This window comes from Solanum pennellii, chromosome 4 (genome assembly GCF_001406875.1).
Source record: "Solanum pennellii chromosome 4, SPENNV200".
NCBI classification, from domain to species: Eukaryota; Viridiplantae; Streptophyta; class Magnoliopsida; order Solanales; family Solanaceae; genus Solanum; species Solanum pennellii.
Genome location: NC_028640.1, coordinates 68,874,158 through 68,891,807, shown reverse-complemented (window position 1 = coordinate 68,891,807; position 17,650 = coordinate 68,874,158). Strand labels below are relative to the sequence as shown.

Sequence of the window (17,650 nt, the reverse complement as noted above, 5' to 3'; positions counted from 1 at the left end):
CATTTGAAACTATATGATCGATGCATTTATGCGATGGTCACATGTGTTTTGTTGTCAACTTACAAATTGGTTTTGTAAGGTTGTTTGCTCAATTATTAAATTAAGAGCACAATTCCAACTATGAAATTTTACTGATAATGCTGGTTGGTTTAGCAGAAATTGTATACCTCCAATTATAGCTAAACCATGGTTATGAGAACAGAACTCCCAAATGAGATATGGTATGAGATAAGTAACATATATCAACTACAATATACGAAGATTGGAGACATCATCACAAGAAATTAAGTGATGTTTTAATCAGAGGGAGTATAATACGCGTTGCACTCTTTTTTCCTTGTCCGAGGTTTTTTCCCACTGGGTTTTTCTGGCAAGGTTTTTAATGAGGCAACAAATAATGCGTATCAAAAGATATGCGTACTCTTTTTCCTTCATTAGAATTTTTTCCCACAGAGTTTTTTCTAGTAAGGTTTTAACGAGGCACAATATCTATGGACATCCAAAGGGGAGTGTTATAAATTCATTGAATGAGTGGATAGTCCATAAAGTTAGTACATGAACAACCATCCATATTCACTAAGTTTCATGAACCTTTTTGGATAAGAATGTATCTATTTATTATGATATTTAATATGGTGACTTTTGGAGTGATTTCTCACTCTATAAATATGGTTGTTCATTTACTATCGTATGATATACAAATGAGACTTACACATACTTGAATAAGAAGAAAATTCCTCTTCTTCTATCTACTTCTAAATTTTATTTTCTTTATGATTATATTCTCATAGCTTGATTTTATAACAATTTTTAAAAATATTTTATAGTTTTAAATTTTTGTTTTTTACTCATTTCAACCCCCTATTATTCCCCTACCCAGCCCCAAGAAAAAAATTAAAAGTTTATATTCTGAAAATATTTTCAATTGTCTCACAGATAAAAGAAATTTAAGATTATTTTTTAAAAAAAAATCAAATATCAGTATGAAAATTAGGTTTCGAGTTGTGTGTGGTTGACCCTGTTCAAAAGTTACGGTCAAAATTCTGATTTGAAAGTTGAATCTTTAGTCTCGCATCTATTGTTGGTTGTAGGGGTTCGATCCTGATTCGTAAATCGGGTCTTGACTCAAATATCGAAGTCGAAATTCATATTGATAGATCGTGTTCAAGTACTGGTGTCAGGGTCAGGTCCTAGATAAGATATTTAGTCTCAATTTGTATGTCGGGTCTCGAATAGAAAGTCATAATTTGGTCCTAGATTGAATTTCAGATGTGTCGTCGGGGTTATGTCCTAGTTCACTTATCGAGGTCATGTCCTAAATTGATTGTTAAGATAGTTTATCAGATCAAAAATTATTTTCTACTCTCTAGTAAAAAAATATTCGATTAAAAATATTTTTCATTCACAAACGAAATACTAAAAAGAATTTTGAAAAATATTTTTTATTCACAAACTAAAATTAAAAAAAATTAAATAAAAAATCCAGTTGAATGCTTTTCGAGAAAACATTCTTCCTTCATACCAGTATTTAATGATTTTATCAAATTTGAAGATAGAGTCCACATGTATCTACGCACTTAAATCCCCCCCCCCCCAAAAAAAAAAATTTTGAATAAAAATCAGAGCATTACAAAAAAAAAAGATTATTCAAAAAATTAACATAAACAATCAAGAAAGCTTAAAATAACTTCTTTTACTAAGTTACGTAATCTGGGAAATGTATCTGGTATATTTTGTGGTGTATCCACTTTGTATATGAGTTGTACCAATGATGTATTTGAGAATGTATTAGAGATATACATGTTATAACTTTTATATATTTGTGTTCGTGTATTTGCTGATTTTACCATGTATATCTGAGCATGTACATAACCTGTACTTACAGTTGAGTTGTTTATTTATATATCTGATGTGTATTTAAGTTCACGTATCTGTTGATTCTATCAAATAACTATTATGTATTTGTGAGAAAGAAAAAAAATCTCTCTCTATATAATATATATGAAATTAAAATAAAAACTATCTTATATGTTGTGCTGTGTAATTTTTCACAAAAAAATTGATTAAACAGCCAAACATCCTAGCTATATATATATATATATATATATATATATATATATATGAAATTAAAAATAAAAACTATCTTGTATGTTGTGCTGTGTAATTTTTCACAAAAGATTCGATTAAACACCCGAGCGAACACCCTGAACCCAACGTGGGTCCGCCCTGAGTGTAACTTGTATTATTTGCTTCTTTTTCTTTTCCTTTTTTCATTCAAGAAGCTATTTACATGAATAACTCATATTTACAAATTTAATCAAAGAATAATATCATCATATACAAGCCTTTCATTGGCCACTACATTAACTTTTATCCCCACATGATTTTGCAATTTCCTTAATTACCAAAGCTCTTGCACGATTAATCGTTAAAAGACATAAATAAACATGTTCTTCAAGTTCCTCCACTTGTTTCTTGAATCCAATATTACTCTTCTTCAACTCCTTCAACACTTCCAATGAAAATCTATCTTCCCTTTTATCCAAACACAATTCTATCATTTCCTTATTATGATCAATTTCATCGTGAAGCCTATCCACAAGCCTAGATATCATGTCAAAATCTCTATTCAAAATGTAAGTACCTTTCGTCGCAACGTCAAGTTGATCTCCAACTTTTCTTAAAAATCCACTTTTCAAGCATCGAAAACTCATAGATTTTTTCTTAAATGGCTTTAAAGGTAGCGTTAAAATCGCCGGTCCCATAACTATTGCTGCAAATGTATGTGCTGCTAGTACCAATGCTGCCACAACAACTACTCCACAAGCCATTGTCACACATACCCCTGAAGTCTTGTTAACACATTTGATCAATTTGATTTTCCTAACCACACTTTTTTTCTTAGACTTCAAGCATTGTAACACCGATGAATATTCATCGTTAATTCGCGTAAAATCTTGTTTTTTAAGGTCAGAAAAGGGATTGTTGTGAATAATAAAAGTACGTAGCTCAAGTACTAGGTAACCAAGTTGGTCAAAATTGGAAAAATTATCCATCGAGTCAAGGACTTGATCGATAAAACCATAGTGAGATTGAATTTGGCTAATGCTTTTAAGGATTCGACTGCAGAACTTTGATGCGTCCGCGCTTATGTTGAAGTAATTTGTAAGAAGGGATTTGAGATTGTATTTTTTGGTTGGAAAAATAGTTGTTTCAAGAATTGATGTAATTATTTCTTGGCTTGGATCAAGGAGGATTTTTGAGAAAGTACATAATTGAGAATTAGGAGATGATGCTTCATTTACAAGTAATTGAGCTTTTGTAAAGAAATCATCATATGATTTTGTTCTTAATGCTCCAAGATATTCTTCATTTACATTTAGGCTTATTTGTGTGTCTCTTGTCATTTTCTTCTTATCTGGCAAAATAAAATAAATTCACTTTATTGAAGATCAAGATATCTAATTAATTAAATCTTATACAAAATTAACTCATAAATATTCGTAATTACCTTTGATAGTTATATCTCCTTCCATCATCTTCAATCCTTCAAGCTAGTTAGAAATTAATCAAGAAATTTTAAGAGTCATGTTTCTTATCTAAAACCTTAAAATAGATAAGAGAATTATTAAGGGTACTAAAAAAATTGGCAAGTCCAATTGTTAATTGTAATGAGCAGTACCCTTTTTAAAGCCCCACTTGCAATAAAGATATACAGTTTTTTAAAATTTAATTAAGGGTGATATCTTACGTTATCCCTTTTTTATGACATGCATTCATTTAATCTGAATGAAATAAAAAACTTGTGCTAACTTTAAGGCTAATATGTGACATCTTTAATTTCTTTCAGATGATGATATATATGATATGATAATATTTGGTGGTTATTGTATGCCTTTTTCTAATTTATTATCTAACAAAAGTATTATTTTCTCAGTCCGTAGATATAGAAATTTTATGAGATTTTATACAATTTGAATTAAGACTCTTGAAAATGTGTTCAATTTCAATTAGAATTCTTATCTACCAACACTAATCTAGTTCATGCCTATATGAAGGATACTAAATTTCCTTAAAAGACATTTCAAATATTCCACAAAACTTATGGAATGTTCATATAGAGGTCAAATCTAAATCATTATAATTCAAGAAATATGCAATATTATCAAAAAAAGTTATTTCTTCTTATTTTATTGTGATTGCAATTTACTTTTTTGTCACTTTAAAATTTATCGCAAAAATCGTCTTTTTTATTCCTTCTAAACAAAAATGATACGTTTTTTATATTTTATAACAATTTAACTGTATAATATTCATTTATCCTTAATATAATTATTTATTTATAATCATTCAAACATTATATATGAGTTGTTATATATCAAAAGTTTTGAAAGTTTTTCTTACATTATTAAATGTTATGTCAAGTTAATATTACATAAATTGAGACAGACACGTTAAAACTATTTACTTGATAGTTGATATATATATGCGTAACAAAATTAAGTTTATTAAGCAACGTATGAATTCGGAACCATTGTAATTATATACATACAATCATATAAAGGTTCGTTTATTGCGTCTTCCTTTTCTCTTTACTTTATATTTCTCTCTTTTTTTTTATGTCTAATCTCTCTTATATCTTATCTTATCTTTTTTTTTTAATGTCTTGTTGATATTTATTTCTCGTGTTTAATTGTGCAAAATCACTAAGTCATATACATGTAATATAATTTTAGAAGTAGAATAAATTCCACTTATTATTATAATACATAAAAATTTCTCCTGAATTCGATAAGAAAATTTACTTTAGCAATTTAACTTAACGAGCAATTATTTAACCCCCCCCCCTCCCCCCGCCCTCTTTCTTCTACTAATCTCTTTTTAAATTCTGTTGATCGAAAGACAAGTATGAATAAAGAAAGTTGCAAGCAAAGTAAGAGAAGGATGAAACATATGACATAATATTATGTTGGCGAAATTTAAGGAAATATTGCTATGGTTACGATAACAGTTACGTTGCTTCAAGGATATTACTATCCTAACGTAACTTTACATTCCATGCATTATTATATGTCTACGTATATATAAATGTCTTCCTCTACGCAAAGAGTATATAATAATACACGTGGCTTCCTCATACAAAGACAAATAAGATTTTAGAAAATACTAGTAATTAATTAATTGTAGGAGTTGAGTGAAAGGTTCGATGTCTTGTCATAACTGATGAAGTTATTAGTACTTATTACAAAGATAGATTCAAAATTTTAATTTCATAATTTTATTTTTTTAAACAACTTGTTATTATATATATGTTAAAAGAAAAATTAAATATTCATATAAAAGATATTGAATTCTCGAAACTCATACGTCGCCTTAAATCCGCCCCTGGTTTACCAAAATGTGCATTTTTCACACGTCTTCTTTCTTCAATTAGGATTTGTGCATACATATTTCACTTTTTTCTAGGGCTGGGCATAAACACCGGAAAATTGAAACACCGTATCGAATTGAATTTTTTTGATATTTCGGTTTCGGTTTTTCGATTCGATATTCGGTATATGTTTTTGTATTTTTTGGTATTTCGATTCGGTTTTCGGTATGTAATTTTGTGTTATTCGGTATTTCTGTTTACCGAAATATATTATATTATAATATATATTTATATTATATTAATTATTAATGTTAAATAATAAATATTATAATTTAAAATAAAAAAATAAAAAGTAAAAGATACTTTTTAATGTAACTATTTTTAGCCCATTAAGCTGAAAAATCAAACAAAAAAATTTGTAAATTTTTAAAAGCCCAACTGAGCAGGCCCAATAAAATCGAACCGAAATAATAAAAACCGAACCGAATTGAATTATTTCGGTTACAAGAACCAAAAACTGAAAAAACAAAAAAAAAACCCCGAAACCGAACCGGATTACCGAATGCCCACCCCTACTTTTTTTCTTACTTGGCATCCATGTTAGCGTCCTAATCTCCTCCCTTTTTTTCTCTTTTCTTTAGATATATCTAATAATCAATATTATGAATTAAAATAAAGTTCTTTTATATTGTCAATTTCAAAAAAAGGGGCATTTATTCGTAAAGCAAAACGTACATACAATGGTAGAAAGGGTAATTAGTTTATGAAAAAATTATTTAAATGCATAACTTATTTTAGGATATTTTTTAAAATTTCTTATCATTTGGAAAAATTATAAAAATCTCTACTCTCTCATATTCTTAGATATATCACTTTACATGATGTATAGGGACGTTGGGTGATGTATCTAAAATTGAAACGTGATGTATCAGGATCATTTTGGGATGTATCCAAAATCGAAATGCAGTGTATAGGGACCATTTTGGAAAGTAATGTATCTAGATTTCATCAAATTTAAGAATTTTTTTGTAATTTAGAAAAAGTTAGGATAAAATTTAATGAACTCTTAATACTATGAAATTTGTGTAAATTTTCTATTCAATGGACATAAAAATAAAGAATGGTCAAGTATAATTAATTGGAAAAATTACAGAAATACAACCCTTTTGTTTCACTTATTTTCATTATCCCCTGTTATTTTTAAAAATCTCCAAAATTACTTATTTCTTTAAATGTATCAGAGCTGGATATTAATGTATCCGAACCAATATTTAATGTATCTTAGTCAATGTTCAATGTATCCGAGCTAGTTCTTAATGTAATCGAGACAATATTTAATATATCTGAGCTACATATTAATGTATCCGAGCTTCAATTATTGTATTCGAATTTTAAATTTTTGAGGAATTAATGTATTAAAAACTTATTAAGGATAGATTATAATTTCATATTAAAAGTATGGGATTTATGTAATGGAAAATACATAAATTGATACATTTTGATAAATAATTACAGATTTTAGCTATACTTTTTATTTATTATCATTTATAGCAATACTATATTACATCTGAAATATGTATTAAAATTGAATTATGTATGTAATTTATATGAATTATAATTGTTTTTGAAATATATTATGTTTGTTTGGTAAAAATTAGACACATTGTATTATAAGTGTATTAAAATGTGTGATAAATGCATTAACTATCATTAAAACTTGTATTATATGTAAATGATAAATTGTTCTTTGTAATATGTATTAAACTTGTATTATAAATGAATTAAAAGTGATTAAATGAAAAAAAAATTATTACTATAAATAATAAATATATTTTATTAATAGTATATTTATGTAAATTTCCCAATTGTAATTTGATTTTTGCGGGTAATTATGCCAATTTACACCCAAAAGTTGAGCTAATTTTGAGCCACGATTGAGCCCAATTTTGGCTGAGCCCATAAAATCACCAATTGACCCATTCGATACCCAATAATCCAATCCGATTCTTCTCTTCACCAATTGACCACATTCGATTCAACACATAATTTTACAAAAGTTGTATTGCAAATTTTAGAGTACGAACAATCCTTTAAATATTTTGTCACTAAAAGATTATATTTCGTCTTGAAAAATTTTTTATGACGAAAAATATTTCGTAAGCCTTTCGTCACCAAACGTGGGTTACTAAAAGTTATAAAGACAATTTAGTGTTTCGTCGCTAAAAAAATTCTATTAACTACAAGAATAAAATTCGTCTCCAAATACATTGCATTTATGACAAACTTGTTTGTATTTAAAAATATAAGTATTTTATAGCTAAAAAATCATATCGTCACTAAAAATACGTTTAATACTGACAAATTTAATTTGTCACCAATTACAAAGTTAATTAATGACGATATAGATTGTCTTTAAATCTATACATAATTTGTAGTTAAAAGAGTTTTATCATGCACTAAAAGATAATAATTTTGTAGTTAAAAATAAGTTCTAATACTGTATATATGGTATTAGTGGCGAATAATTTGTGTCTTTATTGGATAATTCAAGTTAATTTTTTGCGAAAAATATAATTATGCTATCAATATGAAGGCTATTTTGATTTTTGAGACTATTTTTATCACTAAATAAAATTAATTTGTGACAGCTAAAATTTTAGTAATATGATTTACTTTTTGTGGATAAAGAAGACAGTTTCGTGACATAAATATGATTTTTTAAAATAGATAAATATTGAAGGATAAATTATTCATTTATGAAAATTTGTATGTAATTAGTGTGTTAAATAGTATTATTTAAATCTGTACTTTAAATTGTTTGCCATTAATTACATGTATAGTTCAAATTTTAAAAGTACATAGCTTTTGTATATATATATATATATATATATATATAAAATTCATACGAAACTGTCTACTAATTACATTTTTAATTATTCATGGATGACATTCGAGTACAAATTTAAGTGAAATCCCTCAAATAAAAAAAAGCCTAATAAGGTACGAGAACAATGATAAATTTATAGATTATAAAAGTATGTAGTTTCCTCGTCTATTCGTGCTCTTTTGCATAATTTTTTCACTCATTGAGTCATTTTTGCACTTTTATGTACCTGTGTAAAAAAAAAACTATAATTTTAGTATTTTTTTAATATCATGATTAAAACAAAATATAATTCTAAACTTAACATTAATTAGTGAAACAAATAATAGAGTTTAAGAAATAGTTAATTTTATACAAAATCATTAACTATTATATTATCAAAATCTATAAAGACTTATCTCCTTATTAAAATAATATTAAGAATTCTTCCATTAAGATAATATTTGTGAGGAGTTGAATAAAAACTTTGTAAATTAATTGCTCATTATGCTAACCAAAGAAATTATTTTACTTTTTCTAGAGCATTGTAAATACTGGATGAACGTCACTTGAGAAAATGCACAGGATCTCTTTTATTTTTTCTAATATATGTATTTGCATTTGAGTTGGACTTGGATAGTTAAAGAGAGTGGGTAGATTTTAATTATTTTGTTTTAAAAAAATAGTGAGTGGGCAGTTTCTTGTAGGGTGGGTGTTCGGTAATTCGATTCGATTTTATTTTTTTTTTATTCTTTTCGATTTTCGATTCTTGTATAATGTGTACCGAATATCGACTCGAAATAATTCGATTCGGTTTTTATTATTTCGGTTCGGTTTTGTTATTTCGGTTTTTGTAATAGGCCTGCTTAGTTGGGCTTTTAAAAATTTATAAATTTTTTTGTTTGATTTTTCAGCTTAATGGGTTAAAATAGTTATATCAAAAAGTGTTTTTTACTTTTTAATTTTTTTATTTTAAATTATAATATTTATTATTTAATATTAATAATTAATATAATATAAACATATATTATAATATAATATATTTCGATAAATCGAAATACCGAATAAAATAAAATTACATACCAAAAACCGAACCGAAATACCAAAAAATACAAAAACATATACCGAATATCGAATCGAAAATCGAAAAACTAAAATTGAAATACCAAAAAAATTAGATTTGATACGATATTTCAGTTTTCCGATGTTTATGCCCTGCCCTAATTTCTTGTACGTGGTTTACTGGGTGAAAAATGGAAAATGGGTGAGGAGGGAAAAATTAAATGAAAATAAAGTTTTGTTTTTTTCTTTTCCCTCTAACAATTCGTATAAAATATAGTCTAGAAGCAACAATTACTTTCACTCAATGAACCTCAATTAAATATTAAAATTATATTTTCATCTTTTTTTTAAATTATGAATATTAAAATTATATCTAATTAATAAGGTAGGTTTCCCTTTTAAAACTATAACTTAGTTGAGTATGTTATAAAACTATAGAATAAGAAGAAGAAACTAGAGAGAAAAAAAGAGAAGACTTGTTATTTCTCTTGATGAATGAATTAGAGGAGCACTCTATTAATAGGAGAAATCTAACTTGGTCCCCAAGTAGGAGGACTCTTTAACCATATCCTAAAAAGGACTCCACATGATAGACATTCACTATAATACAAATACTTTATAACACTCCCCCTGAATGTCTAATTCATAGATGATGTGCCTCGTCAAAAACCTTACTAAAAAAAACTTTAAGAAAAGAAAAACTCTAGTAAAGGAAAAGAGTACACATATCTATTAATACGCATCTAGGCTGCCTCATTAAAAACCTTACAAGGAAAACCCAGTGGGACAAAACCTCGTAAGGGAAAAAGAGTACAACGCGTATTCACTCCCCTAATGAGAACATCAATCCAGAGACTTGAATCTTCGCATTCCAAGCTTGTGCACCATCTTCTTGAAAGTTGCAGTTGGTAAAGACTTGGTGAATATATCAGCCACATTGTCACTTGAACGAATCTGTTGCACATTTATATCACCATTCTTTTGAAGTTCATGTGTATAGAAAAGCTTCGGTGAAATATGCTTTGTTCTATCTCCTTTTATGAATCATCTCTTAAGTTGTGCTATGCATGCTGCATTATCTTCATATAAATTGGTGGGTACTTTATCACATCCCAAACCACATTTCTCTCGAATGAGATGTACCATAGACCTTAACCACACACATTCTCTACTTGCTTCATGAATAGCTATTATTTCAGCATGATTAGATGAAGTGGCTACGATGGACTGCATTGTAGATCTCCAAGATATGGCAGTCCCCCCACATGTTTGGGATCGAGCTTTGTGTGGATCAGATAAATATCCTGCATCAGCATAACCAACAAGATTTGGGCTACAATTAACATAATAAAATAAGCCCATATCAGTTGTCCCTTTAAGATATCGCAAAATGTGTTTGATCCCATTCCAATGTCTCCTAGTAGGAGCAGAACTATACCTTGCTAACAAGTTAACAGCAAAAGCTATATCAGGCCTTGTAGTATTAGCAAGATACATTAGTGCACCAATTGCACTAAGATATGGTACTTCAGAACCAAGAATTTCTTCATCCTTTTCTTGAGGTCGGAATGGATCCTTATTCACATCAAGTGAACGAACAACCATCGGAGTACTTAATGGATGCGCTTCATCCATACAGAATCTTTTCAACACTTTTTCTGTGTAGGCAGATTGATGAACAAAAATACCATTTGTCAAATGCTCAATTTGCAAACCAAGACATAATTTTGTCCTTCCCAGATCTTTCATCTCAAATTCATTCTTTAAATAATCAATTGCCTTTTGAAGCTCTATTGGAGTTCCAATAAGATTTATGTCATCAACATAAATAGCAAGTACAACAAATTCCGATATAGTTTTCTTTATAAAGACACATGGACAAATTGCATCATTTGTACAACCTTTCTTAATTAAATACTCACTAAGACGGTTATACCACATGCGCCTAGATTGCTTCAAACCATATAATGATCTTTGCAATTTAATTGAATACATTTCTCGAGATTTTGAATTACATGATTTAGGCATTGCAAATCCTTCAGGAATTTTCATGTATATCTCATTATCAAGTGATCCATAAAGGTAGACTGTAACCACATCCATCAAATGCATTTCAAGTTGCTCATGGACTGTGAAACTAATGAGATAACGCAATGTTATTGCATCCATACAGATGAGTATGTCTCTTCATAGTCGACGCCAGGCCTTTGAGAAAATCCTTGTGCCACAAGGCGTGCTTTATACCTTTGTATTTCATTTTTCTCATTTCTTTTTTGCACAAAAATCCATTTGTAACCAACAGGTTTAATACCATTAGGTGTTTGAACTATAGGTCCAAAAACTTCACGCTTAGCAAGTGAATTCAACTCTGATTGAATTACTTCTTGCCATTTTGGCCAATCATTTCGTTGTCGACATTCTATAACAGATTGAGGTTCATGATCCTCATTATCTTGCATGATATTTGTTGCAACATTATATGCAAAGACATAATCAACCACTATTTCTGATCGATTCATATTAGTTTCAACATCTTTTAAATTTATGGATAGTTCATTATTTCCTTGAGTTTCAAGTTCATTGATTCTTTCATGAATATCAGACTTATTCAAATTTTGAACTTCCATATGAGATTCTTTCATAGTGTCATCTTGACATTTAATCTTTCTTTTTCTAGGATTTTGATCCTTAGACCCCAATGGTCTACCACGCTTTAGGTGTGTTTTTGACTCATTAGCTATGACACTAGTGGATGGTCCTTTAGGGACATCAATTCGAATTGGGACATTCTCTGCAGGAATATGTGATTTAGTAATCCTTTTCAAATCTGTAAATGCGTCTGGCATTTGATTTGCAATTTTCTGCAGATGAATAATCTTTTGTACTTCTTGTTCGCAAGTAGAAGAATATGGATCAAGATGAGACAATGATAAATTTTTCCACAAAATTTCTCGTTTCATTTCACTATTCTCTCCCCCTAATTTTGGGAAAACTGTCTCATCAAACCGACAATCTGCAAATCTAGCAGTAAACATGTCTCCAGTCAATGGTTCAAGATAGCGTATAATGGAGGGTGACTCAAACCCAACATATATTCCTAACCTTCTTTGAGAGCCCATCTTAGTGCGGTTTGGTGGTGCCACAGGCACATATACAGCACTTCCAAAAATTCTTAGATGGGATATATTAGGTTCTTGACCCATAACCAATTGCAATGGAGAAACCTTATGATAACTTGTCGGTCTGAGACGAATAAGTGTTGCAGCATGCAAAATTGCATGTCCCCACACAGAAGTGGGCAACTTAGTTTTCATAAGCAATGGTCTTGCTATTAATTGCAAACGTTTAATTAATGATTCAGCGAGACCATTCTGAGTATGAACATGAGCAACGGAGTGTTCAACTCTTATCCCAATTGCTAAACAATAATCATTAAATGATTGGGATGAAAACTCTGCAGCATTATCAAGACGAATGGACTTAATCTGATTATCAGGAAAGTGTGCCCTTAACCTTATTATTTGTGCCAATAATTTTGCAAATGCCAAGTTACGAGATGACAATAGGCACACATGAGACCATCTAGAAGACGCATCTATTAGAACCATAAAATATCTAAATGACCCACTAGGTGGGTGAATAGGTCCACAAATATCCCCATGTATACGTTCCAAGAACGCAGGGGACTCAATCTTAACTTTCATTGGTGATGGTCTCACAATTAACTTGCCTTGATAACAAGCAGTACAAGAAAATTCACCATTTAAAAGAACTTTTAGGTCTTTTAGTGGATGTCCATTCGAATTTTCTATAATTCGTCTCATCATTATTGACCCAGGATGTCCTAGACGATCATGCCAAAGTACAAATGTATTGGAATCAGTAAACTTCTTATTTACTATAAAATGTGCCTCAATTGCACTAATTTTTGTCCAATACAAGCCAGAAGATAAAGCATGGAACTTTTCTATAACACATGTCTGCCCAGAGACATACTTGGTGATACCAAGATATTCAAGATTTATTTCATCCATTGATTGGATATGATAACCATTTTCACGGATATCTTTAAAACTCAACAAGTTTCTCTTAGATTTTGGAGAAAACATAGCATTATTAATGATGAGTTTAGTTCCCTTGGGCAAAATTACAATGGCTCTTCCAAAGCCCTCAATCATATTAGTACTACCAAAAATTGTAGTAACATTTATTTTTCCCATACTTAAATGAGAAAAATATTTCTTATTTTTGAATATCGTATGTGTTGTACCAGAATCAATCAAACAAATATCTTCATATTTCGATAATATGTTCTTAGAATTATCCATATCTTCACATGAAATGACATACACAAAATAAATATATATTAAATATTAGTGTTGTCAAAAGGGTACAATATATTCAAAGGAATAAATTAATGATTAAATATTAGAAATTGAGCCTTAATTTATTGTTTCCTCTAAGTCAAAAACGAGTTGTTTGGAAAATAAAATAAAATCATTATTTAATCCTAGTTAATAACAGACTGCATGTTTTTAACATTAGATCAAGTTAAAGACCTAATATAATACAAACACGTGATAAAGTTTAGTATTTGACTAACTCTATCATATTAGAATCATATAAATAAAACAATGAAAAATATATATTATTTTATTAAGAATTAAGGAACAAGCTAATGAACGACTAAACTAATTTAAAATACTAATATTCATGCAAACAACTATCATTACATGAAATTTATTAATAAATACTACAAAAAAAAATATCACTCTTCCATGTTCACAGAACCATCACCAATTAAGTGATCTATTTTTCCTTCAGGATGTGCGAAGAAATCTGCTATATCCAAGTGCGTGATGTCAACTTGATTTTCAGAGATAAAATTTGCCTCAGGATTTTTCTCTTTCTTCTTTAGTGATTCTTGATAAAGCTCAACCAAGTGTTTGGGAGTACGACAATCACGTGCATAATGACCTCTTCCACCACATCGAAAACAACCTTCCCTAGTTGCTTCACGTTTCTCATCCTTTCTTTTTTCCTTTTTATTTGATGAATGATTAATGCCAAGATTAGAATTACGTTCTTGACCATAATCACGACCACGTCCACGTCCACGACCACGTCCACGTCCACGATTAGGACCGCGACCTTTTCCACGCCTAGCATGGTGGGCGTACGCCTCATTCACTTCAGGAAGTGGTTCAGATCCAGTAGGTCGATTCTCATGATTTTTCAATAATAAATCATTATTTTGCTCGGCCACAAGAAGATGAGAAATTAGTTCAGAATACTTTTTGAAACCTTTCTCTCGATATTGTTGCTGCAAGAGCACATTCGAGGCATGGAAAGTGGAGAACGTCTTTTCCATCATATCAATCTCACTAACCGTTTCTCCACATAATTTCAATTGAGAAGTGATTCTGAACATGGCAGAATTATACTCATGTATAGACTTAAAGTCTTGTAGCCTTAGATGCATCCAATCATATCGTGCCTTTGGATGTATGACCATCTTCAAGTGGTCAAATCTTTCTTTTAGGTTTTTCCACAAAACAAGTGGATCCTTAACTGTCAGATATTCGATTTTCAGAATCTCGTCAAGATGATGACGCAAGAATATCATTGCTCGTGCACAGTTTTGATTTGATGCCTTATATCTTCTTTTATGGTGTCTCCAAGACCCATTGCATCAAGGTGGATTTCAGCATCTAACACCCATGAGAGGTAGTTCCTGCCCGAACTTTGAAGGGCAGTGAACTCTAATTTTGTAAGATTGACCATTAAAATTAAAAACAAAAGAATAAATAATACATTTATTAATTCTTCAAATCTAACCTTCACTTTTGAGAAATTAGAGTCTCGTGCTGATAACGTGTTATAAAACTATAGAATAAGAAGAAGAAACTAGAGAGAAAAGAAGAGAAGACTTGTTATTTCTCTTGATGAATCAATTTACAATGAAGAGGAGCACTCTATTTATAGGAGAAATCTAACTTGGTCCCCAAGTAGGAGGACTCTTTAACCATATCCTAAAAAGGACTCCACATGATAGACATTCACTTTAATATAAATACTTTATAACAGAGTAGATATACTAGCTATTTTTGTTTAGATATGCAGCTTTGCCTTTATTTTCGTAGTCCATAATTACAATTTTCAACTACGAAATTAAAGTTGTAGTCGATTGAAAATTTTACTTTTGTTTTGACGAAAATATATTTTGACGAAAATATATTTTGACTAAATTGTAGGTTGAATAGAGACAATGATATAGCTGTTATTAACTATTCAAATTATTAGTGATAAAAAATAAGATTACAATTATGCATATATATTTTGTGGTTAAAGTTTACAATGATTAAGTACAATTTATGATTTGTCGCTATTTTATAACAATTTTTTGTGATGAAATTATTTTGTGTCCAAAATTTAATTAATTTACGAAAGAAAATGATTTGTCACAAATTAGGTACTTCAATTAGTGACAAAATAATGTGTCACTAATAAATTTGGATTTGTAGCTAATAGTACTCAATAAATGGCGTCAACTTATCTTTTGGTAGGAAATTTTAGTTGACAAAATTTAGCTACACATTTTTGTGTTTCATCACTAAAAACATGTTCCTTATGTATTTAAACGCGAAATGCAATTTTCGTCACGAAAAGTAAACAGTTAGTGACAAATTTCATATCGTAGCAATAAATCATATTTGTTGTAGTGTATAAGGGCAAAATGGTCAGGTAGACCCTTATATTTGTATCTGTTTGTATTTTGAACCTTCCTACTTACCCTTTTGTCATGTAGACCCTTGAACTCATCCAAACACATTATTTTAAATACAATTTTTGATGTGACATCCTATGTGGAAAGACTCTATATGGAGCATGTGATACACATAAAACTAGAGCGTGAGACACCTTAAACAGTCAGATTTTTACCTTTAAAGACCATCTTTTCTTCTTTATTTTTACTCAACACCATTGTTGGACAAATTTGAACTTTTCTCTTGTCTTTTTTTTTTAATCTTTTTTCTTCAAATTTCTTCTCTTTTATTTTTTCCTTCAATTTACTCATCTCTTTTTTGTGTTGATTGTATTGTATCTTTGTTGGTTTGATTTTGTTGGTCTTCACCATGACGGCTCGATGTAGTCATAAATTCACAAAACTCATTTGTTATTCTTGAAGCTTTATCGAGCTTATTAATGAAAATTTTCATTTTTCAATATTTTATACCCATAATCACAAAAAAATACACGCAGAATCGAGATTTTGAAAAAATGAATATGACAAAACGAAAAAAGCTATGAAGAAAATTGATTTGTAGCAAAAAGAATAAACTTTGAAAATATATTTAGGAATGGGACAATATGTGGGGTGTTGAGAAGAAGAACAAGGGAAAATGTGGGTGAATCCAAAGAAAGAAGGAAAGAAGAGGAATAGGTATATGAAATTTGGTTGGGGTGGAGGCATCGATCTGGGTGGAAGGGGGGGGAGGGTTAGGGATGAATTTGAAGAAGATGACTCCCTTCCCTCCTCCTCCCCCCCCTTTTTTTTTATTCTTTTCATGTATTTATCTTTTAAATTTTACTGTTTTTTTCATATTATTATTCATATGTGGATTTTTTTTTTTTGTCAACATGTTCATGTTTGTGCAACACGCATCGTATCACATAAAAAATTGTGTTTGAAATGTTGTGTTTAGATGAATTTAGGGGTATAGATGACAAAAGAATAAATATAGGATCTATAATACAAATAAATACAAATATAAGGGTCCACTAGACTATTTTACCTATTATAAAAGAAAAAAGTTAATCCACCACAGCAGACAAGTCACTAAAAAATTCACGACGAAAAGATATTAAAAAAATATTGCTGAAACAACTGGAATGAGTTGATTAACTTGTAATGATAATTCAGAAGAATAAAGTTGTTGGTGCATTACAAAAAATTAAAATTTGCAGTGAACTTTCTCATTAATTCATTATAATATATCATTGATCCATCTCTCTATAGAATTAACAATGAACATTCCAATGTAGCTACATAATTTGTTTATAACTATTTTTTTTAATGATAGTGTACTAATATAAGTATAGATTGAAGTTATACAAGCATTTTATAACTAAACTTTTGATAAAAAGGAGAAGTTTCTAATATCGAAAATAAGACAGATTGCATATTAGAATAAGTAAATATTACGTTATATTTATAGAATTACTAAGTCTCATCGAATATTCACATCGAATTATGTTCAATTTATCATAATTAAGCGTTGGTGAAAATGCAAGTTAATTAACTATAAATAAATTTTTAAAAATTATATATATAAAAAACACGGATCATGATT

General features: G+C 29.3%; 2 protein-coding genes across 2 annotated transcripts; both read right to left on the bottom strand.

Moving 5' to 3' along the window:
* Window positions 1-2,187: 2,187 nt before the first annotated feature.
* On the bottom strand, window positions 2,188-3,657 carry LOC107017383 (UPF0496 protein At1g20180-like). Its single transcript, XM_015217625.2, has 2 exons — window positions 3,512-3,657; window positions 2,188-3,418 (listed from the first exon to the last, which is right to left on the bottom strand). Exons 1-2 carry the CDS (start codon window positions 3,537-3,539, stop codon window positions 2,364-2,366), a joined length of 1,083 nt encoding a protein of 360 aa, XP_015073111.1. The 5' UTR covers window positions 3,540-3,657; the 3' UTR covers window positions 2,188-2,363.
* A 9,931-nt stretch (window positions 3,658-13,588) lies between these two features.
* Window positions 13,589-14,947, bottom strand: LOC107016985. The gene is made up of 2 exons (XM_027916355.1): window positions 14,338-14,947; window positions 13,589-13,753 (listed from the first exon to the last, which is right to left on the bottom strand). Exons 1-2 carry the CDS (start codon window positions 14,920-14,922, stop codon window positions 13,739-13,741), a joined length of 600 nt encoding a protein of 199 aa, XP_027772156.1. The 5' UTR covers window positions 14,923-14,947; the 3' UTR covers window positions 13,589-13,738.
* Between the last annotated feature and the right edge of the window lie 2,703 nt (window positions 14,948-17,650).